General features: G+C 58.2%; 3 protein-coding genes and 1 non-coding gene across 5 annotated transcripts in view; 1 reads left to right on the top strand and 3 right to left on the bottom strand.

Moving 5' to 3' along the window:
- Positions 1–1,882: 1,882 nt before the first annotated feature.
- LOC111817165 lies at positions 1,883–1,989 on the bottom strand. The gene has a single exon (XR_002821426.1). It is a non-coding gene; the product is annotated as a U6 spliceosomal RNA (small nuclear RNA).
- Positions 1,990–2,297: 308 nt separating this feature from the next.
- On the top strand, positions 2,298–10,622 carry Tmem259 (transmembrane protein 259). The gene is given in 12 exon segments (XM_023716946.1): positions 2,298–2,681; positions 7,019–7,297; positions 7,759–7,858; positions 7,931–8,041; positions 8,138–8,260; positions 8,350–8,450; positions 8,539–8,631; positions 8,633–8,662; positions 8,664–8,760; positions 8,836–8,968; positions 9,050–9,149; positions 9,472–10,622. Coding segments are annotated over 12 exon segments (1,944 nt in total). The 5' UTR covers positions 2,298–2,456; the 3' UTR covers positions 10,024–10,622.
- A 21-nt stretch (positions 10,623–10,643) lies between these two features.
- On the bottom strand, positions 10,644–18,909 carry Grin3b (glutamate ionotropic receptor NMDA type subunit 3B). The gene is made up of 9 exons (XM_004632914.2): positions 18,484–18,909; positions 16,608–17,206; positions 15,029–16,061; positions 12,100–12,245; positions 11,906–12,021; positions 11,673–11,824; positions 11,273–11,437; positions 11,121–11,182; positions 10,644–11,015 (listed from the first exon to the last, which is right to left on the bottom strand). The coding sequence occupies exons 1-9, from the start codon at positions 18,907–18,909 to the stop codon at positions 10,658–10,660; spliced, it is 3,057 nt and encodes a 1,018-aa protein (XP_004632971.1). The 3' UTR covers positions 10,644–10,657.
- A 2,116-nt stretch (positions 18,910–21,025) lies between these two features.
- The window catches only part of Wdr18 (WD repeat domain 18), a 9,561-nt gene continuing 3,922 nt past the window's right edge, over positions 21,026–26,664 (bottom strand). The window contains exons 3-10 of one of the 2 annotated variants that reach the window (XM_023717109.1): positions 25,490–25,623; positions 25,273–25,414; positions 24,825–24,968; positions 24,656–24,729; positions 24,454–24,578; positions 24,207–24,373; positions 23,373–23,441; positions 21,026–23,288 (exon numbers count right to left, since the gene is read on the bottom strand). In XM_023717109.1, the coding sequence (XP_023572877.1) occupies positions 23,166–23,288; positions 23,373–23,441; positions 24,207–24,373; positions 24,454–24,578; positions 24,656–24,729; positions 24,825–24,968; positions 25,273–25,414; positions 25,490–25,623 (978 nt within the window). In that variant the 3' untranslated portion in view covers positions 21,026–23,165. The remainder of the gene's footprint in view (positions 23,289–23,372; positions 23,442–24,206; positions 24,374–24,453; positions 24,579–24,655; positions 24,730–24,824; positions 24,969–25,272; positions 25,415–25,489; positions 25,624–26,664) is intronic. The other variant, XM_004632659.2, reaches the window with a different exon arrangement.

The following is a 26,664-nucleotide window of genomic DNA, read 5'->3' as shown; positions in this document are numbered from 1 at the left end:
AGCGCCTGCTTAGGCAAGCACAGGGACCAGGACCACTACCACTTGCTGTGCCGGCCCAGAGACCAGACATGGTGGTGCATGCCTATAATCCCAGCACTGGGGAGGCTGAAAATAGGAGGATCTCTATAAGTCAGAGCTGCATAGTGAGACCTTGTAATAAATACATTTTTAAAATCCAACACCAAAACCAAAAAGTAATGGTGCATTGTGATGTAAGGAGAGGGCCTTGCTTTGCTCAGTTGCCCAAGCTGAGTTCGAACTTGTAATCCCCCTGGCTCAGCTCTGAATACAAGGTTTGGCTATGCAGTCCAGGCTGGACTTGAACTCACTACGTAGCCCAGCCTGGCTGCAAACTCACCATGATTTTTTTCTGCCTCAGCCTTCCTGGAGCTAGGATTACAGGTGTGCATCACCTTGTTTGGCTCATATTTTTAATTTTAACTTTTTTTTTTTTTTTTTTTTTTTTTGCATTTTAGGGAAGGGTCTACAGAGTGTTCAGGGTCTCACTACTAGATCGAACTGGTAGTGATCCACCTGTTCACAGCCTCCCAAGAGCTGGGATTACAGGTGTGCGCCACCATGCCCAGTCTCAATTGCTGTCTCAGTCTGCCCCCAGGGGCAGTCGGCATGGCAGGCCCAGGGATTGAACCCCAGTCCCTGAGCCTGCTTGCAGGAGCTTTGATCCGCTGAGCTATTTGGCCAGCTTGCTAGCTTGCTAGCTTGCTTGCTTGCTTGCTTGCTTTTTTTCTTTTTTTTGACACAGGGTCTCAATGCAGTTCAGGCTGGCCTTGGACTCACTTGTAGCCCAGGCTGGCCTCGAACCCATGGCAGTCTGCCTGCCTCAGTCTCCCAGGTGCTGGGATCACAGATGTGTGCCACCACACTGGACAAAATTTTTAAAAAAATTAAAAGGGTGAGGGTGTGGCTGAGCAGCAGAGTGCTTGCTTAACATACATGAAGTCCTGGGCTCCATCCCCAGTGAAACAAAACATAAATATTTGCAGAGTGCCAGGTAGGCGTCTGACCAGAGATAAGGGCTGACTGCGTCAACAGATAGCAGAATCTTAGGAATTTCAGGATGGGAAGCAGGAACTTGGCAGGTCCCAGGGACTTTTTGGCTTTCTTTGGGAAGAGAGGGCTGGGCCTCTGGACCACCTGAATCCCTCCCCCTGGATGTTACAGGTCTTCCAGGTCTCACCATGGAATGGTTCGGGCTCTGGTAGGACACAGGGCTGGAAGGGGTATTTTTGGAGATACCCCCCCCATGTGATGCCTGGTCCAGAGGAGCCCGGTGAAGACCTGTCACTACAGCAGCCACAGACTGGCAATAACAGTAGTAAATAACAGCAAACAACAAGGCAGTCTCAGCCAGGCGTGATGGGCATTCTGGCAACCCCAGCAGTCGGGGAGCCTGAGGCAGGACAATTGCTGGGAGTTCGAGGCCAGCCTAGACTACATAGTGGGACCTTGTCTACAAAAACAAAGACCCAACCAGTCAACCAAACATATATGTAGGGCATTCTATGCAACAGGAAGAGAAAGACATTGAGGATTTGAAACAGTAGGTGGGCCTGGGAGGGTTTTCTCAGCCTCTCAGTTGGCCTACCCTGCAGGGTCCAGTGTACTGGCCCTGAATCTCTGCATGCAGCAGACAGTAAGTGTTGACTGCAGTGTATTTCAAGGATGTGTAAGGGAGGCAGCGTCACTAAGAAGGGACACTGGAGTGTGCCAGGACCTTGGGGAAGTGGAGGGGCAGATGTCCTCTCCCAAGCCATCCCTAGTGCTTCCAAGAAGAATGGTGGAAGGGATAGTTTACAAGTGGAGCAACCATGAGTAGGAATAGTGGATACTGTGGCTGGACGATTGACCCATGTGAGGGGTCAAAAATATGGAACGCTTCACGAATTTGCGTGTCATCCTTGCGCAGGGGCCATGCTAATCTTCTCTGTATCGTTCCAATTTTAGTATATGTGCTGCCGAAGCGAGCACAAACGTGCCTGTGTAGATCTAGGTATTTAAGAGCCAATATAATTAACACTTTGCAGTTAGGTCAATTTTTTGTTGAGCTCTTTTTTTTTAATAATGTCCTATCAAAAAATATCCCCTGTTATCCAGTTTATTGAATGTCTTTAAACATACTACAGAATCTGAGATGTTGACTAATTCAACCTAACAAGAAAACCTTGCCTCCGCCTAGCCTTATGGGATGTTGTATGCAAAACAGGCGGTGGCCCCGCCCCCGTTCCCGGCCGCCCCGGAGAGGGTGGGGCCTCCGCGGGCGGCCGCGGACATCCCAGGGTGCCCCGCGGACCGGCGGCGCTCTGGCTGGGCGGGTTCGCTGGTGTCGTAGACCCCGGTGGAAACGCGAGCGAAGGCGGCGACGGCAGTGGCCAAAGGCTGCGGCGTCCGGGACGTGTCTCGGGTACTCGCTGGCCCATCGGGCGACGCGGGGAGACATGTCGGAGCACGCGGCGCCTGCGGCCCCGGGGCCCGGGCCCAACGGCGGCGGCGGCGGCCCAGTCCCCGCGCGCGGCCCGCGCACCCCCAATCTGAACCCCAACCCCCTCATCAACGTGCGCGACCGGCTCTTTCACGCTCTGTTCTTCAAGATGGCTGTCACCTACTCGCGGCTCTTCCCGCCCGCCTTCCGCCGCCTCTTCGAATTCTTCGTGCTGCTCAAGGTGACCGACCCCCGACCACTGACCCCTGACCCCGGCCGCCTGCCAGCTCCTAAAGTCTAGATCGGGCCAACCCTTTGGGATACTAATGGCTGCGACCTCCGACCTGGGGTCTTTTGGACACGGTGGCCCTAGGGTCTCCATCGCAGAGCCCCAGGGTACCCTATTATTAGTTGCTGGTCCCGCCTTCTGACCTGGATCCCCACTTTCGGCAAGCTTGGAGCCCCGCCAGGACCCTCTTCCCGCTGCCCTTTGACCCTAACTCTGCAGCCCTGATCCTAACCTCAGAACCCACTCTCTGTAGGTCCTTTCCATCTGGTGGAGGGAGTCCCTCTCCTGGCACCTTCCACTGTCCACACTGCCCTTCTCCCTGCACTGAGCCTCACGGCCCTGCGTGTATGATTTAGTTGAAGTCACCTCGCTAGGGTTAGCAGCAAAGTCATAGTCGGCACCAACTCCTCTGGATGTCCTCTGATTGAGCTTCACTGTCTGCTTGACTCTTGTCACTAACTATGGTCCTCAGGTGGTGCTCTGGCCCCTCTAGGGAGTCTTGGTGGGGGGACAAGACTTGGAGCCAGCCAGCTGCCTTCCTTCTGGGTTTCCCACCCATCAGGGAATGGAAAAGTGACTGGGCACAGGGATGTCGGATGTTGCTGGGCAAGCATTTGCTTCCTTGTCTGATGAGAGGGATGCTGCCAGGGAGGCTGTGCACAGGTCCCCAGCCTGGTGCAGCTACCCTGGAGCAATGCTGGGGTCAGTGGAAGGAACTATAGCCTGACCATTGGACTGACGTGAGAATGGGTCCTGGCCCCCACAAGAGCCTCCAGGAGAGCCTCCTTGAGCCTCCAGTGGCTGTTATAGGGAACTGATGCATCCCAGCTGGTGCCTGGCCTGCTTCCTTCCCATGGCCCCCAGAAGAGCTTGGTCTCTTGCGCATAGTGAGGAGTTATGGAATTGGGTCCTTCATCCAGGTTCCTGTGGGCTTTGATGGTCTGACGTTGTGCACAGTAGCCCGTCTGTGGGTGTGTTTTCCTTGAGACACTGCATGTGTTCTGAAGAAACCACTGTGCCCCTAGCCAGAGCTTGTCCTTGCAAGTGCTGTGCCCAGTGATTGCTTCTCCTGGAGGTGCTTCCTGGTGGCCTCTGGCCTGGTCCCACTGCTTCGTCTTGGGAGTGACAAGTGTTGGGTCATCCCTGCAATTCCGTACTCATCTCCAGGCAGGTGGCACTCTCAGGACTGAAAACACCCCCAACACACACACACACACACACACACACACACACACACACTGAGTGAATCCCTCCTCTTCTGGGGGTGCCTTGTTGCGTGACTTCCGAGTGGAGCCCAAGTCCTGAGCTCTGGGGTGCAGAATCAGCCTTGTGCCTCTGACTTTCTCACTGAGGCTGGGTCCAGCTGGTTGCCGAGTTCAAGGAAGCTCAGCTCCTTGTTTCCTGCTAACCCAAAGGGCTGGGCTTCCGCGGGCTCTGTGGAGGGGTGGCCCATTGCTTCCTGTGGGGCGTGTGCAGCTGAGTGCCTTGTCCTCCATGCCCAGGCTGGGGTACTGTTAGGAACCCTCAACCTGTTATCAGATTCTGGAGAGAGGTGGCAGCCAGGCCAGTATTGGAGGGATTCTTAGAACACCACTCTGCTGGCCTTGGTGTCCTTGGCTGGTTTCATTGCACCGAGACCAGAAGCACAGGCTGGTTGGACCTGGGACATCAGGCCCAGTGCCCAGTGCTGGTTACCAGCAGGTGTCCTTGGAGCAGAGACCCTGGCATGTACTGCCTACTGCCCCTGGACATGGGTAGGTGCTCATTTCTCTGCTGAGCGAGGTAAACAAGGTGCCTCTCTTGGGGTCACTGACAGGACTTTCATGGTGGCTGTTCGTATAGGAGGAGTTACCTGTTCTCCTGGATGGGACACCCTGAAGGTTTCCTGGCTAGGGCTCAGGCTCTGCGAGCCATCCCTGGGGAGGAAGGTGTGGCCCCATGCACTAGTCCCTTAGTCAACATTCAAAGTGAGACAGTTAGCACTTGGCCCTGATCTGTGAAGAGACAGGGAAAGGCCTGCCGGGAGGTGGTGTGTTGGTGTGCCTGTGCCCAGAGACTTGGAGAGCTCCTGAATGGCATGGGGGGCGTGGCCTGCAGTCTGGTGTCTGACCTCTGTGCTTCTCCTGTGGGGCTGTGGAATGTACCACTGACCATCAGGCCTGGCGACCTGGGGCATGGTGGGGCTGGGCAGGGTCACTCTGGTTAAGGACTGGGTGTCCAGGCAGCAGGGCTGGGGACAGGATACCAGTGCAGGGGTTGGGTTGTGGAGCATCCAAGTGTGTGGAGCAGTTGGACAAGACTGAGGCAAAGGGTTACAGGGCAGGTGGCACAGGGCCAGTGTGAGGGCCTTCTTCATGTGGCTGCTGGAGGTCTTGGGAAGGGAGGACTCAAGGGTACAAAGTGAACATGGCTGGGTGCTGCATATAGTTCTGTAGAGGGGAAACTGAGGCAGAGCAGAAGGCAGGGTACCTGGGGGTGGGGCCACTGAGAGCTGCAGGAGCCAGCACCAGGGTGATGTCTGAGTCACAGTTGAGTCCCTGTGCTCTCAAGTCATGTCCCTTGTCCTTGAAGCACTGGCCATAGGCCCTGTGTTGTATGTGGTGGGGGAACATCTAGCTGACGTTTGCAGCCTGCTTGCGGGGGACGCCCTGGCCTGTGCACTCTCACCTGCAGGTTGCAGGTCATAGTGTGTCCATGGGAAGCTCTGGGCACCCCCTGGTTGGGCCCCACTCAGCACCCTAGGTGTTGGCATGGTGCCCCATGTCATCCTTCGCTGGGCTGGGTGTCCAAGGCACACCTCCTGGGGCCTGAAGGGCAGAGTGCAGCCACCAGGCTCTCAAAGGAGGCCTGGAAGATGCCGTGCTCCCTGTCCCGCTGGCCCCGCCTGCCAGGAAGCTCAGCAAAGGGACCAAGCTCAACTCTGCTCCCAGTTCCTTGGCACAGGCTCCTACCATGTTCTTAGTTCCAGGCACCTGACCATCCGCAGCCAGGCGGCTCGTGTCTCTTGCCCCATCTCAGTCATGTGCTATCCTCCATCTCTGGGGTGTCAGGCTGTGAGAGGTGGAAACTCTGTTCCTGTTGGCTCAGGAGGTGATGTCAATGCACCCAGCTGAGGAGCATGTCGGGGCTAGGCCCAGCGTTGGGTGTGGCTGGGTCCAGGCTTTCAGCAGTACATGCAGTCACAGCTGCTGTGGTGGCAGGGGCCTGGGGAGGATGCTGACAGCCCTGTGCCTGGCTGCAGAGTGAAGGGCAGCCCAGCAGTGAGCACCAGAGGTTGGCTTGCGGTTCCTGGGTCATCTCTGCTGCATGCTTACAGCAGCTGCACCTCTGGTCACTGTCACCAAGCTGGGTGGGCATTGTGCCCCGGAAACCCCTCCCTAGAGAGCCTGGGAGCATGGTGTGGTGGGCACGAGGAGTGTGTGAGGTTGTGCTGCAACCTGGCTGAGTGTCACATGGCTCCCTGTGCACCCTGGAGAGGGGTGGCAGGTGGCCTGGGTTGCTGCCACCTGTGGACATGCATGCTGCCTGTGGCAGTCACCCTAGAGTGCTGTGTACACTTAGGTGGGGGTGGAGAGGGTGACCTGGGCACTGGATGCTGAGTAGCAGCCCTGGCCTCCACCTGCCCCATGTCAGGAGTAGCTCCAGTTGTAATAGTCATGAGTCCCCACATAATGTGGTGACCCTGAGGGCAGAGTCATCCTGAGAGTAGTTGCTATCCCATTTTACAGATGAGGAAGCCACATGTACCAGGCAAAGCAGCCTGGCCTACTGTGGGGCTCAGTTTTGTTCTGGGCACCTCTGCTGGCCCTGCAGAGGGGGTGCTATTTTTAACTGGTGAGATCGGGGACTCTGAGGACACCTCAGGGCAGAATGTAAGGTAGGAGACAGCCGTGAGGCTAAGGTAGGGGAGTGGGCTTGGCCCAGTGATATGGGAGGTCGTGGCTGATGGTGCTGATAGCCCTTCCCCACTGGGGGCTACATGGAAGAATGGCCCATACCGCAGGCTTCCCTGTGCCCCAGGGCCTGGCAGTCTTTCCTGGCTGGGGACCCTGTCAAGACTCAGGAAAGGGGCTGGGGAGATGGCTCAGTAGGATAAGTGCTTGACTGGCAAATGCAAGAATCTGAGTTCAATCCCCGGTTCCGCCAATAAATAAATAAATAAATAAATAAATAAATAAAATTTAAAAAAAAAAAAGACCCAGGAAAAAGGTCTTGTGGAGGCCTGTGCTCCTCTGCTGTCTGGGGCTCAGCCCCATTGACTACTGTGTCTCCCTCCCCCGCTCCCCCAGGCCCTGTTTGTGCTCTTCGTGCTGGCCTACATCCACATAGTCTTCTCACGTTCACCAGTCAACTGCCTCGAGCACGTGCGGGACAAGTGGCCTCGTGAGGGCGTGCTGCGTGTGGAGGTGCGGCACAACTCCAGCCGCGCACCCGTATTCCTGCAGTTCTGTGAAGGCGGTGCCCAGGGCAACTTCCCTGACCTGGCTGTAGAGCCCAGTGGCTTGGAGCTGAAGGAGGAGGAGGAGGAGGAACTGACCATGGAGATGTTTGGGAACAGCTCAGTCAAGGTGAGTTGACTAGGGGCCAGGGAGATAGCTCAGTAGAATAAGTGCTTCCCTGGCAAGTGCAAGGACCTGAGTTCAATCCCCAGTTCCGGGGGGAAAAAATCAGATAAGGTGAGTTGACTGGAGGCCCAGGGTATGGCCCTTGGTGGCTTCACCTGGTGGAGGCTGGGCCTCAAGAGGAGAGCTGAGCCCCTACAAGGGGCCTGGGGCCAGGGCATAGCTGCTGGGGGTGTGAAGCCTCAGGCACTAGTGGGCCCCCTTTTTGAGGTCCTGACCCTGCCCCCATCCCAAGCTGATAGCCCCCTGTAGCGATGGGCTTGGTGTTAGGTGGGGTTCTGACCAAGGCAGGAAGTCCAAGAGTTGGCTTTGGAGGCACCAGATACCCCACACCTCTAGGACCGCATCCTCCAGGCCTGGCTGAGTCCCCCTGGACATGCTGATGCCTTATTCCTGGTTGCCCACAGTTTGAGCTGGACATAGAACCCAAGGTCTTCAGGCCGCCCACTGGTACCAAGGCCCTGAATGACAGCCAAGAGTTCCCCTTCCCTGAGACACCCAGCAAAGGTATGGGGGTGTCCAGCCATGGAGGTGGGGTGCTGACACCTCCCAGTCCCACTGACCAGCCTGTTTCTACAGTGTGGCCACAGGACGAGTACATTGTGGAGTACTCTCTGGAGTATGGCTTCCTGCGGCTGTCACAGGCCACTCGGCAGCGCCTCAGCATCCCTGTCATGGTGGTCACCCTGGGTGAGCCTCACACCCTCCAAGGGGTTCCTGCTGTGTGTGAGGGAGGCTGGGCACAAGCCCCAGCTGCTCTCACTGACCCCTGCTCCTGTCCCACAGACCCCACACGGGATCAGTGCTTTGGAGACCGCTTTAGCCGCTTGCTACTGGATGAGTTCCTAGGCTATGATGACATCCTAATGTCCAGCGTGAAAGGCCTGGCCGAGAATGAGGAGAACAAGGGTGGGGCCTGGGCTGGCCCATGGCAGTGGGGTCCAGGGCTCTGGGGGTCAGTGGTGGGGGCTCAGCACAGCTCACCGCCTCCCCCACAGGCTTCCTGCGGAACGTGGTATCGGGGGAGCACTACCGCTTTGTCAGCATGTGGATGGCTCGCACATCCTACCTGGCTGCTTTTGTCATCATGGTCATCTTTGTGAGTGCCTTGCTGGGGGCAGGGATGGGGGTTGGGGCTCCCATGAGTACCCCTGACTGCCTGTTGGGCACCCACCTGCCCCCTGCAGACCCTTAGTGTGTCCATGCTGCTGCGCTACTCGCACCATCAGATCTTCGTATTCATCGGTGAGTCCCGGCTGGCTGCGGGGTGTGGGGTGGGCTGGTCCCCAGACCCTCACAGGCGGCCCTGTGCCCTGTGCCCGCAGTGGACCTGCTGCAGATGCTGGAGATGAACATGGCCATCGCCTTCCCTGCAGCACCCCTGCTCACCGTCATCCTGGCCCTTGTTGGTGAGGACCCTGCCCACCTCCCTCACCCCATACACCACCCCACCTGTTCTCCAACCCGGCGCTCTGTCCCCACAGGGATGGAGGCCATCATGTCCGAGTTCTTCAATGACACTACCACAGCCTTCTACATCATCCTGATCGTGTGGCTAGCTGACCAGTATGATGCCATCTGCTGCCACACGAACACCAGCAAGCGTCACTGGCTAAGGTGAGCTGGCAGATTGGTAGGGTCAGTACAGGGACCCAGATTGGGCACAGCTAGGTCCCAAAATTCATGCTTTGTCTGCAGGTTCTTCTACCTGTACCACTTCGCCTTCTATGCCTACCACTATCGCTTCAATGGGCAATATAGCAGCCTGGCCCTGGTCACCTCTTGGCTTTTCATCCAGGTGAGGCCCCCATGGCAGGGGCACCTTAGGTCGTTGGCTGGTAGGAACAAGGAAACAGAGGTCATGAGAAAGGGGGAGGAGAACGGGAAGCTGTTCAGGAAGAACAAAGATTCTGGTGACGTGCCTGGGTCCTTGGCACTGAATGTTGAAGTGTCCAGAGTCTGGCAGGCTATGGGTGTGGGTAGTCACTCAGCATACTTCTGCGCAGGCGCACACCTGTGGCCCAGTGGTGGGCGGGGCCTCTTTGTGTTAGGGGCTGCTGCCTACCTGACTCTCTCCGGTCCCTGACTCTCCCTCTCCGGTCTTGTCTTCCCCACCCCAGCATTCCATGATCTACTTCTTCCACCACTATGAGCTGCCAGCCATCCTGCAGCAGATCCGCATCCAGGAGATGCTACTGCAGACCCCGCCACTGGGCCCAGGGACCCCCACGGTGCTACCAGATGACCTGAACAACAATTCGGGCACCCCTAATGCCACCTCAGACCCTGCTGGCCAGCCCCTCGCCCTGGGTCCTGGCTCAGCTGGAACCAGCGGGGCCCCTGGGCCTGGGACCGGGCCTGCTGCGCCCAGTACCCTGGGTGCCATGGCTGCCTCAGTGGCTGCGGCAGCCGGAGGTGACCTGGGCTGGATGGCTGAGACTGCTGCCATCATCACTGATGCCTCCTTCCTGTCCAGCCTGGGTGCCTCCCTCTTGGAGCGGCGGCCAGCCAGGCCCTTGAGCCCCAGTGGGGGTCTTCCCCGCAGCCCCCAGGACAGTGTCCCCCAGAGCGACTCCTTGGCACCCGACACAACCTCCCCAGTAGCCAGTGGGGGTGGGCCCGTCCCCGCACCCAGGACCCCTGCTGACTCTCCCCCCGAGGTCGGGTCCTGAGCTTGGCAGCTGCCACCTGTCCCTGGTCCCAGCTGGCGGACATGACCTCGGAGTTCATGGTGGGGAGGCAGTCCCTGATGGGGCCAGGGCCCTCCCCTCCCCGATTTGCCCGCCTGGGCTCTGGCGGTGGCCTTGACATCAATCAGGTTTGGGAGGGCCGGCCCTCCCTGGGCACCGGCCAGATGTGTCCTGATAGAAAGCTTATGTGTGGTGGTCTGAAGGAGAGGGACAGCCACCGAAGGCTCTGGAAGGGCTCAGTGGGAGGTAAGGGGCACTGTCCAGGGGCAGGGCTCAGCAGCAGGTGACAGGTGGGGAGCGGCTGCGTCGGGCTGCGGGGCTCGGCCAGCCCAGCTGCCAGGTGCTCCCCATACAGTGCCTTCTCCTTGGCCGCCCCTCCCTGCACCCTACAGCTTGGGGTTCCCAGGTGTGGAGCTGTGCTGCGGGCATGGCCAGGGCCTAGGTGCCAATGTCAGCCAGGCACTCGGGTGGCAGTGGGAGCCAGGTGCTTGGTGAGGATGGGAGCAGCGTTCATTCCACTCTATTTAATTGCAGTGTACAAAATTGTGTTTGTATATAGAATAAACTGTCTGTGGACAGCGTCTGGTCTCCGCCTGCATGTGCGCAGTGGCTGCATTCACCGTGCGTCCTCAGGGACCCTTGCAGCTTGGAGCAGTCGCAGTGGCCTGTGGCGGGTGCCATCCCCAAGCTGGGCCCTGAGCTCACCCCGCCGCAGTAGGGCTTGGCGCAACCGCTCGCGCACAGCCTCGATATGTCGTTCCAGCTCTTCCAGCTCTCCAGGCACAGGTGACCTCCCGTTGGAGCACAGCCACAAGGGGCCCTCAGGTGGCCCCTGCTCCCTGTCCTGGGCCACTGCTGGGTCCAGCAAGAAGCGCACGCGGCGGCGCTCAGTGCTCACCGCCCGACGCACACGTTTCCAGCGCCTGGGGCTTTCAGGGTCAGCCAGGGTGGCCTGCTGCTGCTCCTTTGGGCCACTGGGGACGGGACGGGGCTAGGCTAGGTCTCAAGTCACCTACTCCCCACCCGGGTCCTTTTGGAGTGGTGGGCTGGCAAGGAATCCTCCCCAAGTCCCCACTCACCTGGACTCCACCTCCAGCTTCTGTGCACCGGGTTGCTCTGTGTTGAGCGCGCGGTGGATCTTCTAGATCCCAGACAGAGCCCGGTGTGTTGGCAGCAGGCAGCGATGGCAAGTTGTCCCGCCCGCGCCCCCAGCGCCCCCACAACTGCCCACCTGGCTGGTGTGCAGCCAGTACTGCAGACGGTTGCCCCTGCGGATGCGCGGCAGCACCAGGCGGTAGAAGACGTGCTCGCCCAGGGAGCTGAGCAGAGCGCTGCCGAGGCCCAGGCAGAGCAGCAGAAAGAGGCCGGAGAAGTGGTAGATGCCCATCTGGAGAGTCTGGGAGGCAACACAGGGGGCAGGGGCTGTGCACCACATGGGGAGGCAGAGCCACCAGGCTGGACTTGAAGGGCGGTATCATGGAGGGGGACACTGGAGCTGTGGTTTTGTAGGACAAATGGGTGCGCAAAAGCAGACCAGCACCCACCTTGGGAATGACAGGAAATTGGGCGCCTCAGACAAGGCTCCGGGGCCCCTGTGCCTACCACCAGTCTGTGCCCGGGCCCTGGCCCACCTCAGTAACTGCGAAGACACGCTTCCCACAAGGCACCATCTTATACCACTTGTCATGCAGCAAGTCGATAAAGCCCGAGGACTTGTAGCGGCTGATGAACTCAGACAGATTGGAGGTGAGTGGCGAGTTTTGGGGCAGTCCGATGCCATAGCCTGAGGGAGACCAGAGCAATGGGAAGGGACCCTGTGGTTGGGGGAGCCTCAACCCGCCCCTGTCCCCTCACACTCTCGCACCTTCGATGGCGAAGGGCTTGCCCACGGTAAGCAGCTTGCAGTCGGGGTCGATGGACACCTCATAGTCCAGAAGTGACTTGTCCATGATAAAGGCATTGAGCTTGGGGGGGTCGCTCCTGCGGGATCCCGGGAGGGGTGAGTGGTGTGTGAGGCCCCGCCCCAAGGTCCCGCCCCGAGGCCCCGCCCAGGCTCACGTGAGCATGGCGACACCACCAGGTGTGGTGGGCGCGCTGTGGCGCCGCATGTGTGCGTGCATCTCCGGGAAGCTGGCCTTTATGTAGGCCTCTGCACTGCTCTCCCACACCGTGCCGAAGCGGAAGCCCTGTGGTGGCTGGTGCAGCTGTGGAGGGCACGGGAGCGCCTTCAGTTGGAGCCAGGACATCGCCCACCCCCACCCCTTCCACTGGCCTCCCAGATGTCACAGCCACCCCATCCGCAGACCCTGCCTGGAATGAGACCCCTGTCCTCGACACCTGCACATGTATCTCACTGCCTCACCATCGCCCCAGGCTCCCTTAGGGTGCCCTGGGAACCCCAAACACACACCACCACATAGACCTCTCTTGCATGGTGGGGCAGCCCAACCTCCTGACACCCATTTTGATCTGCTGCTGTACACCCTAGCCCCCGTCCCACCCTCCAGCTCTGGCATCCTAGCCCAGGCTGAGTTGCCCTGCCCTGCCCTGCTATACCTGCCCTGCCCTACCTGCCCTGCCCTGCTTTGGTTTCCCTCTGCTGACCCTTGGCCTCTTGTCCAGGAGTTCAACAAATGAGACTTGTGCTAACAGTCCCCATCTAGCCAGCTGTGCTGTCCTAAGCCTGTTATCCCAGTATTCTGGGAGGCTGAGGCAGGAAGATCACAAATGCAAGCCCAACCTGGACAATTTAATAACTTGCAAGATCCCATCCCAAATTAAAATAAAAAAGGTCTGAGGATATAACTCAGGTATACAGTGTCCCTGGATTCCATCCCTAGTAATGCAGAAGTACACACATGGTGTTACACACTTGCCATCTCAGCACTGGGGAGGCTGAGGCAGAATCACTAAGTTTGAAGTCAGTCTGGGCTAAGTAGTGAGTTCAAGGCCAGCCCAGAGTACAGCGTACAATCTTGTTTGAAAAAAGCCAAAAGAGCTGAGTGTAGTGGTACACACCTGTAATCCCAACCCTGGACAGGCTGTGACAGGAGTTTAAACCAGACAGGGCTACATAAGGAGAGCCTGTCTAAAAAACAAAAAAAAAAAAAGTCCTGCAGCGATACTGCAATGCCACAGAGCTCAGATTTAAACAGACTGTGTTGGGGTGGGGGATAATATGAAAACAGGGCCCTGACTGACAGTCCCTGGAATATTCACAGGTGAAACCACAGAATCTGGGACTCGTTTCAAAATAAAACACAGGTACTTGCGTCTTTAAAATGTATACAAAGTAGGGTCCAGGGAGATGGCTCAGTGGAATAACTGCTTCCCTGGCAAGCGCAAGGGTCTGAGTTAAATCCCCAGTTCCACAAAGAGAGAGAGAGAGAGAGAGAGAGAGAGAGAGAGAGAGAGAGAGAGAGAGAGAGCAAGCGTGTACAAAATAATGTACTGGTGGGTGCTGGTGCCATATGAAGGTGGTTAGGGTTTGGCTAGGGAGCCTCGCAAAGCATTATGGGGTTCACTGCCCAGATTCTAGACTATTGGAAATTGTCATTAAGGAGAAAAATCTATGTTTGACACATCTATCAGGAACTGGAAGGCTGAGGCATGAGGATCACACGTTCAAATATGACCTGGACAATAGAGCAAAACCCTGTTCCAAAACAAAAAATAAGAAGGGCTGGGGCTGGTGAGATGGCTCAGTGGTCTAAAGCACCTACTTAGAACAAGCTTAGCAAAGCACAGGGGCCACGGTTCAATCCCCCAGCACCACATGCCAGCCAGCCCCGCCCCCTGGTGGGCTGAGCTGGCCACACACATACACACACACAAATAAATAAATAAAATTTAAAAAAAAAAAAAAAAAGAAGGGCTGGGTTGGGGCCGTGGAGATGGCTCAGTAGGAAAAGCGCTTGACTGGCAAATGCAAGGATCTGAATTCAATCCTCGGTTCCCCCCCACAAAAAAAAAAAAAAAAAAAAAGGGCTGGGTTTATTAGTCCCAGTACTTGGAGGCTGAGGCAGTGGAAGATTATCTCGAGTTCGAGGCCAATTTGGGCTACCGAGTGAGACCCTAGCTTAATCAAAGGCTAAGGATGTTGTGTGGGAAGGCCCTGGATTCCCTCCCCAGTGGGGGGAATCAGGGGGAAGTAGGCCATGGCTCACCCCTCTTCTGCCCTCAGTCTCTGTGGTTCCCACCTCCCTTGGGGGTCAAAGCCCAGGTGCTCCCTGCAGCCCTCAGGGCCCTATGAGGCCCACCCTGTCACCTCCCCGCCTGCCTCCTCTGCGACTTCTTTTTTTTTTTTTCTTTTTTGCGGTACCAGGGATTGAACTCAGGCCCTTGTGCTTGCTAGGGAAGTGCTTATCCCCCTGAGCCATCTCCTCAGCCTCTCCTCTGCAACTTCTGTGCCCTTCGATTCCTCTCCAGCCACAAGGGCTCCTTGCTACTCTGTACGGCTTGGAGGTCCAGCCTTTCCAGAGCCTTTGGACAGCTGCGCCCTGCCTTGCTTCAGACACCCATATGCCCACTCCGTCAGGGCTTTGGGGGAGTCAGGGAGAACTCTATGAGCAACTCTTTTAGTTTTAGGGTGTTTTGTTTTTTGAAAAAGACAGGGTCTCCGTATATAATCTGGACTGACCTTAAATGCTAGGTAGGGGTGGCTAGATAGCTCAGTGGTCTAAAGTGCCTGTTTAGGTAAGCTTAGGCAGGTGCGGGGGACCTCAGTTCAATCCCTGGCATCAGAAGGCACGCTAACCTGGCCCACCGCGTGGACTGAGTCAGCCACCAAAAAATAAAAATAAAAAACTAAAACAACCGCTAGGCAATTGTCCTGCTTCAGCCTCAAGAGGTGGAATGACATGGGTTGTCCACAGAGCAGGGCACACGCTAGATGCAGGGTGTGGCTCAGGGGCAGAGTGCTGGCCTAGCTTTCCTCCCACCTGGATAACCCCATGCAGCCCTCACCCTCTGGCCCTGGCCCACCCACCTTAGGGTCGTGGATCCCTGACAGCTCCTCGAAAGTCTTGTCCCCGACCATGACGGCGGCCAGATTGGCCGTGTAGCTGGACAGCACAAGCAGGCAGAAGATGGCCCAGAGGTTCATGAGGAAGCGGCCGGTGGGACATTTGGGAGTCTTGCTGGACACGGTACGGCCGAAAAGGATGGCGTAGCAGAGATTGAGCGCAGAGGAGTAGGAGAAGACTGTGCTGCGGTTTCGGCCGCGCGGTGTGAGTCCGTAGGGGCTGCGCCACTCATACAAGGTGAGGAAGAGCGCAGTGAGGTGCAGGGCCGCGAAGACGCCCAGCCACATGGTCCAGTGTAGCGGCCACATGAAGGCGCCAATGGGCGAGGCCGTGTCGCGCGTGCGCACCATGATGCCCAGGCTGGTGGAGAAGAAGGGGCTTGTGAAGTCCACCACCCGCGAGCGCGCTGAGTTAATGCTGAAGCTGGTGACCGCCATGTGCGCTGTGCCAGCCAACAAGTCGCCCACCAGCCCAGTCCAGCGGCCATCACGCAGGGCACCGTACTTGCCATCACCTACAATATACAACTCGAAGTCAAAGGGCGTGTCCTCGGCCAGCCGCTCCAGCAGGTCCATGCAGTAGCCATAGCAGCACTTGCGCAGGGTGCGTGGCACAGAGCCATTGGCCAGTGCAGCAAACAACGTGTCCAGTGTTGCTGAGTTGTTGGTACCTGGGTCCAGGCACAGGTGCCCGGCTGGGCACTGCCCATCTTCATCAGGCTCCCGGGCAAACACAAATGGATGCTCTATCAGCGTCACCACGCGAAGCTTCGACCGGGCCCGAGTGCCAGGTGGGGGGAGGGGGGGCGCGGCCACTGTGCCTGGCTCCAAGTCCAGGTGCCCATTCTGCCAGCTGCCCACAGTGGCCCAGGCTGGAGTGCCCAGCGAGTCCTGGCGTAGGCTCCATACCCTGAACCGCCGTGACATGTGCACTTGCGAGGTAGCCGTCACCCACACTGGCCCCGTGAGGCCCTGGAAGGATGTGTTGGCCAGGAACCTGGGGTAAATGGGCAGGGTCACACTGGCATCTCACTGGGCATGCTGGTCCCCACAATGGGAACCAAAGTTCCCCATCCCCCCTCTTGCCAAGGACAACTGTCCCCCATATGGGGGTGATCACTGGGCCACCAACCTCCATGGGGTCAGGACTGGCTACACAGGGGCAGTCACACTAAGAGGACACTCCCTGGCCCTGGCCCTGACTTTTATTATTTTTTAAACGTGTTTGGTTGTTTCAGGGTCTCACTACATGTCTTAGACTTGTGATCCTCCTGCTTTCAGCCTCCCCAGCGCTGGGATTACAGGCATGCACCACCACAGCAAGCATGACATTTTATTTTGAAATAGGACCTTGCTAAATCACTCAGTTGCCCAGGATAGCCACAAACTTGCAATCCTCTTGCCTCAGACTCCCAAGAGGCTGGGATGATGGTTGTGCACCATCACCCTGGCCATAATGTTGCATTCTGTGACCCCCAAGGCAGAGGTGGCTGTATAATGGGGGTCTGGATCTGTACCCCCACCCCAGCAGACCCATACTCACCTTGCCAACAAGTGCCCCCGGGACTCTGGCCCTGTCGGCTGGGGGTTGTCACAACTGACAGCAGCTGGGAGCAGGGCGCGTTCTGCCTGTGCTTGGGCAGCACTGCCCAGAGCCTGGGCCACCAGCTCCACAGCATCATGGATGGCTGCCTCCAGTGGAGGCCGGGCCACCTCGCCCAGCGCCAGCAGCCCCAGGGGCAGGCTGGCCGAGGCTGCAGGCAGTGTTTCTGGAGAAAGCGCTGTGCCCAGGAGCCAGTGGGGGCCATGTGGCGCGACCTCCAGCACCTGGCTGGCACGGACTGCATCACAGCCCAAAAGGACAACTGTGGAGACCAGTGTGTCCCCTCCTATGGGTGTCCCCAGGACAGCCAGGCGTGCCCCTAGCCCTGCATCACCAGTGTCTGGCCGGCTCAGGTCCAGCACGAGCCTTGGGGCATGGCCAGCCCGGCTTGTCCAGAGGGCCACCAGGCTGCTGGGGTCTCGGACCCGGCACAGTACCAAGCCCACGTCTTCCCAGGCATGTGCTTGCAGCACGGCCACCAGTACGTCCAGCAGTGTCTCCAGGGGGCTGGCCCAGTCCAGCTGCAGGTGGAACGGCGTCTGTGAAACAGGTGGTTACATGTAGGGTCGGTGATCTCACCAACTCCTAGGGATCCTTAGAACCCAGCTTCTTTGCCCTCCCTCTGTGGAGACTCCCCCTTCTCCAGGCAAAATCCCCACTGCCCTTCTGAATACCCCCTACCCTGGGCCACTCTCTCCACCTCAGGCTTGATCCTGTCTTTGTCCTCACTTGCCTGGGAGCCCCACTAGTGCTGAGGGTCACAGCTGCGAGAGGACAATCAATCCTGAGTACTTCAGGATGGCCCTTCTCAACAGGCTGAGGGTCCTCTGCCCAGCACTCAGGGACCTTCTCTCGGCAAGGGGAAGGTTTTCCTGACACTCAGGTGGGCAGGGTGTTGCTCCTGGGTGGGGATGGGGCACTACATGCTGGGACACTGAGGATGGTGATACAGCTAGTCTCATGCCAGGATCCCAGGCCTCTCAGGGAAGGCTGCATAGTCCCAAGCCCAGGCGATGCAGTTCCAGTAGTCGGCTGCAGAGGGCGCCATAGGCCAGGGTTTGGGTCACCTATCTTTCCCCCCGCCCCCCGACCTTGGGGGGTGGTTGCGCGAGGCGACAGAGGACCCCAGGGTTGAGCCTCAGAGGGAGGGGCCGTGGAAAGAAGGGAGATGGGTGAGACTTGGAGTAAGGTGGCTTCAGCCCCCGAAATGAGCCGGGCACTGGGTCTCCTTTCTGGCCCTGGGTTGAGTGTCTCCAGCGCAGTGTCCCTGTTGGGGTCCTGCCTTCCTGTTCGTGAATCTGGGCCCAGGGTGGGTCTGGAAGTGATTTCTTCCCAGGACCCACGGGGGAGGCAAACGGAGGTGTGGGAATATCAGTTCGCCCTGGGGACCCAAAGGGCCCTCGAGGCTGTAGAGTAGGAGAATTATTGGGGATGGAGGACTGGGGGGAAACCCTAGAAGGCCTCTACAGAGAGAGGTTAGGACCCGCTCACCCCCAAACTACACCCTCTGGAGAGGAGGGGAGCCCGCTTGCCCTCCCAGACAAGGGCAAGTCCTGGGGGAAGACAGGGGACTGCTCGAAAAGCCCGGGGACGCCCACACTGGAGCGCACAGGCGTCCGGCGGGGTCCTCAGGTGCATGCAATCCGCGCATCCTGGGCACCACGGGCCCCCCGGCGCCTGGGTCCGCATGCCTGGGCCTGCCCGGGGGCACTCGGCATCCAGCGAATCGGGTCCCTCGCACCCCGAGAGAGACCCGGAACCTCCCACCTCCCCGGTCCCCGTCCCCACGCGTCCTAGGCGCGCCATCCGCGCGTACCGGGGCGCCGAGGGGCGCGCGCGCCTCGCGCCGCAGCAGGCTGAGCACGGGGGTCTCGGTGGCGGCCGCCAGAAAGTGGAGCTGCAGGAGCTCGGGCCTCGCTTCGGGGAAAGCGAGTAGGGCCGCCACGCCCGGCGCCGCCAGCGCCTGGCACAAGCCGCGGGCCAGCGAGGCGGGGTCGCGGGCGGGGGGAGCGGCCACCGCCAGCTCCAGGCTGAGATTGTAGGGCAGCCGCTGAGTCAAGGCGGTCCGGGCCAGGACAGCGCGGGCGCGGGCGCGGACGGCGGGCGCGCGAGGCAGGAGGGCCCCCAGGCGCACGGAGCCCCCGACGCGCGCCAGGACGCCGCACGGCTGCGGGTGACCGCGGGCCGGCTCGGTCCCCAGGGCCAGTACCAGACCAAGCCACAGCGCCCTCACAAACTCCATGGCAAAGTTGCGGGCCAGAGCCGGGCTCCACCGTGGGGCCACCGTGCAGGAGTGGACCGCCCCTGCAGGCTGCGCATCCCTCGCTGTCTGTTACACCCTACCGCTGCCCGCCTGCAGGTCCCCAGCGCCAGCAACCTGCCAGAAAGGAGCGGGATCTATGCCCAGAGTTTGGCGATGAACACATTGGGCAGGGCCAGGAAAGTGTGTCATTTTATTATTTATTTATTTATTTATTTATTTATTTATTTATTTATGAAACAGGGTCTGGCTATGTAGTTCAGGCTGGCCTCCAATTTCCTGAGATCCTCTTGCCTCAGCCTCTTTAGTGTTAGTATGACAAGTTTCATGGCCCCATTAATAGGGAAGGATTCCATAGAAACTGCCTCCACATCCACCAGTTCTCCAAGATTTCAGACATCCCTAATTTACCATCCTGGGAAATGCTACCAATTGCTCAGACAAGGTTAACAGGCTTGGGCTCACATTTATCTCCATTTTCAAGGAGCAGCCTCTACAACCCATGAGTGTGTTTTAGCACTGAATTTATTCCGGGGAAACTGAAGCACGCATGTCTGATGGTAGCATGTAGGGTAGATCTGCCCTTCAGTCCTGGGTAAGCAACTTGGAACACAGAACACCTCTTCACACATCAAAACCCAGTGCCAACTGCCTGCTTCCGAGAATCATTTCCTCCTTCCTACCCGTGGCCTCACTCATCTGTTACCTCCAGGTTTTCTTTCCTTCCGCACACATCAGTCCCACCATAGCTGCTGATTGCTTGAGCAAGGGCTCACAGTCCCCAAGCTTCCCGTGTCTCGCCCACTCCCAGAAGCCTTGGGTGGTCCTGCCACACAGTAGTTGCTCAGGGGACATGGCCCGTGGCATGGGGAGCAATGGACCTGCTCCTGCCATCAGCTCCCTGCTGGGTAGCTGGGATTCATCAGTCCTTGGGGTGGGGGAGTGAGCACAGCAGGGACCCTGGCCTTGGTGGGTGAATCTCCTCTTGGAGCCAGAATAAGAAAACATTCCACTATGTTACACCAGCTGCCAGCAGCAAAATGCATTGGGTTTTGGGATGACGTCCCTGAGGGCTAGTGGCTTGGATCCAGGGGACAGAAAGGCCACCTTGTCTAGTCATAGAGTTCTCAGGGCCCACTGGGCCATCAGCAGGAGTCCTCAGAAACAGACTGGTGAGGTCAAAGACACCATCAGCCCCTCAGCGAGTCATTCAGCAAACTTTTTTTTTTTTTGTTTTTGTGGCTGGCTCAGCCTACCCTGAGGGTGCTGCTGAAGCCTGTGGCGCTGGGGACCGAACCGGGATCCCTGCGTTTGCCTAAGCTGGTGCTTAGACTGCTGAGCTATCTTGCCGGCATTCAACAAACATTTGCATGCACTGCTTCTGGGGATGCTGAATCCCAACCCTTCTCGCTCTGGGCCTGTTTCCCAACCAGCGTAAGGGCAATAAAAGGAATTCCCAGTGGGCATACAGGTTTTTAAATGTTTTATTATGGTAACATACACAAAACAAACTTTGCCTTTATTTGTGGGGCTCAGACTTTTTTTTTTTTTTTTTTCATTTTGTGTATTTCATATAGGGTCTCACTATGCAGATCGGACTCATGGTGATCCTCCTGTTTTCAGCCTCCCCAGTGCTAGGATAAGAGGTGTACCACTCCTCACACCTGGACTCTGTCGCTGGCTCAGTGCGCCTGGTGGGTGAAGCCAGCAGCATGTGGGACCAGGGATTGAACCCTGGTTCTTGCACTTGCCAAAGCAGGGCTTAGTCCCCTGAGCTATCTCACCAGCCCAAAAAGTTAATTTTTTTAAAAAACGTATTTCATACAGGGTCTACAGGGTCTCACTATGTAGACTGGACTCAGTGTTCTCTTGTTTTCAGCCTCCCAAGCACCGGGATTACAGGTGTACCACCATGCTGTCTCAAGCACTGTGCCTGCTCAGTGTGCCCTGGGGGCGGGGCCAGCACAGCACGCTGAGGATCAAACCTGGCATGCTGCGTTCTGCCTAAGCAGGCGCTTTGCTGAGTTATCTGGCTGGCCCAAAAGTTAAATTTCTTGTGACAGGCTCTTGCTAAATGGCTAAGTTGCCCAGGAAGGGTTCAAATTGCAAGCCTCCTCCCTCAGCCTCCTACAGTGCAGAGATGGCAGGCATGAGCCACCAGATCTGGCTGCGTTTAGTCTGGGGTGCTGCAGGAGCCCCTTCGGCAATGGTCAGCCCACTTCATGTTCCACCTAGCAGTGCCCAGGGATTCTGAGCTCTCTACATCCTCGGCAGCACTTGTACTTTTCCACCTTTCAGATAACAGCCACCTTAGGGAGGGCATGAGGACTGGTGTCCCAGGGTCAGAGGCTGTTGTGGACATTCCCCGCACCTGGCTTGGCTCCCAGGGGCTCAGGGACAGACTCACTGTCCCTTGGATCACATCCAGCCTATAATTACAATGCAGGGTAAAGACAGGACTGATCACTTTTCCCTGAGACAGGATCTCCCTATGTCGCTCACAGGGCCACCTTCTGGCCTTAGTCTAGCCATTTCATATTGCTCTGAGCAGTGGGGGGGGGGGGGGCAGTATGATCAGGACCAGGATGGAGGCTGAGGCAGCAGAGGGCATGGCCAAGGACCTGGACAAACTTCCAAGCCCCCTGCAAGCCAAGGATCACCCCTGTAGTTCGAAGGACTGGAGTCCCAGAGCCCCACACCAGCCTGGGTGTGGCCAAGTCTCGGCTAGCCTCCTGCTGCCTGGAACCCTCCTCAGCCGACCTCAGTGCTGTGACCGAGGCAGGAGGGTGGGCACACATGGGCCTGCAGGGCTGTCTGCATGTTAATGCCAACTGTCCCCACGTGCTCCTGGTGTCTGGTGTCCTCTGGGGCTGGCTGCTTGCCTGCCTGCAGCCACCACAGCAAGTAGGGAGTGGAGAGGAAGCATGAAGCGTGAAGCCCAACTGGTGCCTTTGGCTGTGGGAATCCGTGGGAGGCAGGGAGGGACCTGGACCCCAGGGAATTGTTGCTGCCTCCCAAAGAATCTGAGGCTCCAGGGTCAGTGCCTGGGGGAGCTGAGGGACCCTGCTTAACACCTCCTGTACTCGGCATGTTGAGATGAGGACTGAATGCACACCATGGTGGGGGAACTGAGGCAGTGTTTGGGAAGGACCTGAGGGCTCCACCCTGGGCAGATTCATGTACAAAGGGCCCAACGAGGTCCCACCAGGACCCTCAAGTGTACCAGGCTCCAGGGCTCATGGAGGCCACGGGGTGCATACAGCCCAGAAACGGGACAGGCAGAGATGGAGGCACCATCGCCCAAAAGTATGAACTCAGTGCTGGCTCTGCTCTCGCCGCAGAGATGACACCACCACTAAATCACACAGTGCTCCTGGGCCATTAACCAGGGCTGGCAGCCAAGGTGTTCCGGAAGGTTCTGAGGGCGTCTGGCTGGCAGTCCAGTGCTGGCTGGCAGTGTCCCCAGGACACTGGGGACCTAGCCTCTCTCAGGCTGATGATGCCAAGAGGTGTACCTTGGCCAGGCAGCTGGAGGGCACATCTACCCTTCACAGGGACCTGGCCTGAGGGCACCCAAAGCACCCACCCCTGAACCAGGCTGGGTGGGACCCTCAGGGGAAAGACAAGGCCTTGGCTGTCTTGGGTGTCACTCCTGCTCCTGTGCCTTCTAGGTGACCCTATCAATTCCCTGGTGATCAGTGAGAGGACTTGGGCTTGGGAAGCTCTGTTGCTGGGCACCAGCCATACCTGGGATGCTCAGATGAGTGCTGGCCTGGCTCTCACAGGACCACCAGCCCCGACCCCCACCCCGCTGTCCCCAGGTTTGACAACAGCCCCCTCACCACTGCCAGCCCCTCTGTGGTCTTGGTGCCTGCCCCCAGGCCTAAACCCTCAGAAAGCCACTCAGGACACTCACTGTCCATCCTCATGCCAGTGTGGGTCTCAGGGCCCCAGGTCATCCTCTCAGCACCTGCCCTGTTTGGGTGACTCTGGATGGGGGCCCCCAACCTGCAGGAATGAAGAGGCCTTTCCAGACCATCTTTTGTTAAAAATCGAACAGCAGCAAGTAGACAGATGAACACATACCACTGGGCCCAGACAGCCCAAACATTGGGGATAGAGTCTACAAATACAACACTGGCAAAACTGGGGAGCCCCACAGCCCACAGGCAGGAGGCTCACCAAGCTCGCTCTGGCCTCATCCAGGCCAGACTCCACCCAATAGGTGGGGCCAAGCCTCACTTGGCAGGCCTGGTGATTATGTGTGTGGAGAAGTCAAAGAGGTCACGGTTGATCTTGCGCAGGTTGCGCACCTCGTCTTCCAGTTCACTCACACGTACCCGCAGCTGGTCCTGGCTACCCTGGGGTGGGCAGGCATCGGGGTGAGGGCCATGCCCCCCACCCCAGCTGTGGCTGGGACCCCTGGGTTTGCCCCAGTCACCCACCTTCTCCAGGGTGCTGCACATCACAGCCTGCAGCTGCTCCAGCCGCCCCAGGTAGCTGGGCTCTGAGCCCTGGAAGACAGGGACAGGGACCTTAGGCCTGTGTCATGCCAACGAGGGGCCCTGCCAGGTAATCTACAGCTGAGGAGAGGTATGGGTGGAGGACCCCCCACCCAGCAGGAAGCAAGATGTCCCTGTCTTTGCAGCTCAACACACACACTGCAGAAGGGGGACCCATGCCAGGCCTTGAAGGACTCGGGCCGAGGAGGTATCTGTCTGAAGGGCACATATGGATTGGTGTCCCAGGCAGAGGGCTCTGCTGCCTGTCCTCTGGTCCCACGGCAGTGATGGCACACTGCCTGGTATGGATAGGTGTCCAAGGGCAGCTGGGGAAGGGTGGCAGAATCCAGGGCAGGAGCTGGCTGTGGACACTAGGCAGAGCCACCCAGAGCTGTGCTGGCACCCAGAGTGTGGACAAGGAAGCCACAGCCAGGAAGATGCTCTCAGATGGATTGTGTCTGCCACAGGAGGCCCGGGCCACTGTCATGACCTTAGCCCCAAACCACCCTCTGCTTCCAGGGCAGTCAGCTGTGCTCAGGCTCCACATTGCCCCTCTTCTGGGAAGACAGTGAGTGGCACTGGAAGGACAGAGATAATGGGCTGTCTGTCCCCTGGCATGGGGCCTGTGCACCCAATGTCCTTCAGATAAAAAACCCCTGCATTTCAGCAGAAAAAAAAGCCATGTGGGGAGAAATCTTGAGTGTCCCATAAAGCAGGCCAGGGAGACAGACAGTGACAGGAAATGGTGATGCAGGGGCGGAGGGGCATAGAGTGTACCTGCTGGTGGAGGCCCAGGCGTAGCGTGAGGCCCCCACGGCGCGGCTCATCCCCATGTTCGGCCCCTAGCAGGTGCTTGTTGAAGTGGGGCAGTGGCAGGCTGGGCCTGAAGTCAGAGCTCAGCATGCTGACAGGTGCCAGCACAATGGCCGCGTTGGTCACGGGGCCTGCGGAACACAGCCATGAGCCCACCCTTGCCACCCTGCTGCACCCTGCGTGCTGGAAGGGCCCTGGCAGCTTAATCCACCTTTGAGGGTCACTGTCCGGATGCACTGCTTGCTCTGCACATCCCACAGGCGCACGGTCTCGTCGTGGGAGCCGGAGAGTAGCACGCTGCCATCTGTGGACACCGACAGGCAGGTCACTTGGTTCCTGGGACAGGTGGACACTGGCATCAGGGTCCTGGCTGGGTGTGTGGGGGATGGCATGGGCTCTATCCCGGTGCCCACCTGTGGCCTCGGAAGACCTTGCCGGGTTCCTGCTCGGGCTGGAAACTCTGTTCCCTCTGTGCAGGCTGTGGAGACTGAGACAGGCATGAGTGCAGGGGTGATGCCGCCCTGGCCCCAGCCCACAGACAGTGGGGCTGTCGACCTCCTCACGGCCACCCTGGCTACTCACCTGGGTGCAGAGATCAACCTGGAAGATGGAGCCATCACTCCCCCCGCAGAACATGTGGTGCTCAGCCAGGTCCATGGTCACAGCCATGACAGCCACGTCAAACAGGACGGAGAGCAGCAGCTCTCCTGAGGAGATCTCCCACAGCTGGGTGGGGGTGGGGAGGGTAAAGGGTAGGGGTCAAAGGCTGGCAGCCGCATCCTGCACATGGCACCCATGTCCTCATCCTGGGAGCTGGAGGGTTAGAGGGAACCCAAGGCAGGCTGAGACGTGCAGCATGGCGCTTGACTCCCATGGGCCTGGCCAAGCCTGGCATGGCTGGCTGAGTGGGAATTTCCAGGCGACAGAGGCCTTGGCTGCTTCAGGCATCCTCAGGCTGGGAGCCTTGGGATTATAGGTGTCTGAGCCCTGCTGACCTCAAATGGTCCCCAAGGGCAGGGTGGGGCTGTACCTTCACTGTCTGGTCCAGTGAGGCTGTGGCCACTCGGGCCAGAGGACCCCCAAAGCCGCAGTGCACATCAGTGACAGGGAGTGTGTGGTGGGACCACACATGCCGGGGGGCTGGGATCCTGGAGGGGTCCACCTGCAGCACGCTGCGGGGGCAGAAGTGTGGTCACCACCCTCATCTCTACACCAGCCCTCCTGAGGGGACCTGGGATGGGTGCCACCTGCAGAGGCTCCAGGCCAGCACCAAGCAGTCCTTGCTCCCTGAGATGAAGTGGCTGCTGTCACCCGTGAACTTGAGGCAGGAGACATCCTGGTAGTGGCGGCTCAGGATGACCAGGAGGTTCCCAGTGCAGACCTGGGAGGGATGGGGGTGCCAGGTCAGTGGGGAAAGTGGGGTGTGGTGTTGTGGGTGGTTCTGACCTCTTTGCCCCAGGTTGGGGACAACAGTGCCAGCTGAGTTTGGGCAGTGTCTATGGCCCTGGACTTAGCTGTCCTGCTGTCAAGGTCTTTCTATCTTGTCCCCGAGTATGTGGTGGGCCCAGGAATGGGGACAAGTTTTCTGCTACCCTGACTGCTAGAGACAGCAGTGGTCCCTCTTCAGGAGTTTGTCACACCAGGAAATGATGTTGGAACAGGCTACAGCAGCTGCAAGTGGGAGCTGCCCTGCGCCTCATGCAGCCTAGAGGAGGAACAGGAGGCGGCCAGTAGCTGGGATGAACCCCTCGCACCAGGAGACAAGCTGGGAGAGCTGCTGTGGGGTGAATCATTCCCCACCAAAACACATTTAAGCCCTGACTCTGCACTCATGAATGTGATATTAATAAAAACAGGAGGGCCAGGTATAGTGACGCATGCCCACACTCCCAGCACTCAGGAGGCTGCGGTAGGAGAATCATTGCAAGTTCGAGACTCGCCTGGGCCACAAAGTGAGCTCAAGACCAGCCTGAAAGGGGCCGGGGAGATGGCTCAGTGGAATAAGCGCTTCCCTTGCAAGTGCAAGTGTCTTAATTCAATCCCCGGTTCTGAAAAAAAAAAAAAAGACCAGCCTGAACTGCATAGCGAGACCCTGTCTCAAATAAAGCCTTGCCTAGGTCTGGGAAAGATGAGGTCAGATTGGGGCAGGGCACATCTTAAATCTAGTGACTGTCCTTACAAGGTCAGGGAGACATGGACATAAAAAGGAATAAAGCTAGCTAGGTGGGGTAGCACACACCTATGATCCTAGCACATAGGAGGCTGAAACAGGAGGATTGCTGGAAGGTCATGAGCAGCCTGTACTACATAGTGAGATCCTATCTCAAAAAAAGAAAAAAGGGGGCTGGGGAGATGGCTCAATGGAATAAGTGCTTCCCTGGCAAACACAAGGGCCTGAGTTCAATCCCTGGTTCCACAAAAA

Source organism: Octodon degus, unplaced genomic scaffold, assembly GCF_000260255.1.
Source record: "Octodon degus isolate 3935 unplaced genomic scaffold, OctDeg1.0 scaffold00050, whole genome shotgun sequence".
NCBI classification, from domain to species: domain Eukaryota; kingdom Metazoa; phylum Chordata; class Mammalia; order Rodentia; family Octodontidae; genus Octodon; species Octodon degus.
Note: the sequence above shows the minus strand (reverse complement) of the source record. Positions and strands in the feature narration are given on the sequence as shown.

What these genes read in the sequence shown, in the direction of transcription:
- Grin3b (XM_004632914.2), bottom strand. Translation starts at nt 18,909, where the DNA reads ATGGAGTTTGTGAGGGCGCTGTGGCTTGGTCTGGTACTGGCCCTGGGG. An exon ending in GTGTCTTCGCAGTTACTGAG is followed by an intron (nt 11,438 to 11,672) that starts GTGGGCCAGGGC and finishes GTTGCCTCCCAG; the next exon opens with ACTCTCCAGATGGGCATCTA. An exon ending in AAGCTGGAGGTGGAGTCCAG is followed by an intron (nt 11,016 to 11,120) that starts GTGAGTGGGGAC and finishes TCCCGTCCCCAG; the next exon opens with TGGCCCAAAGGAGCAGCAGC.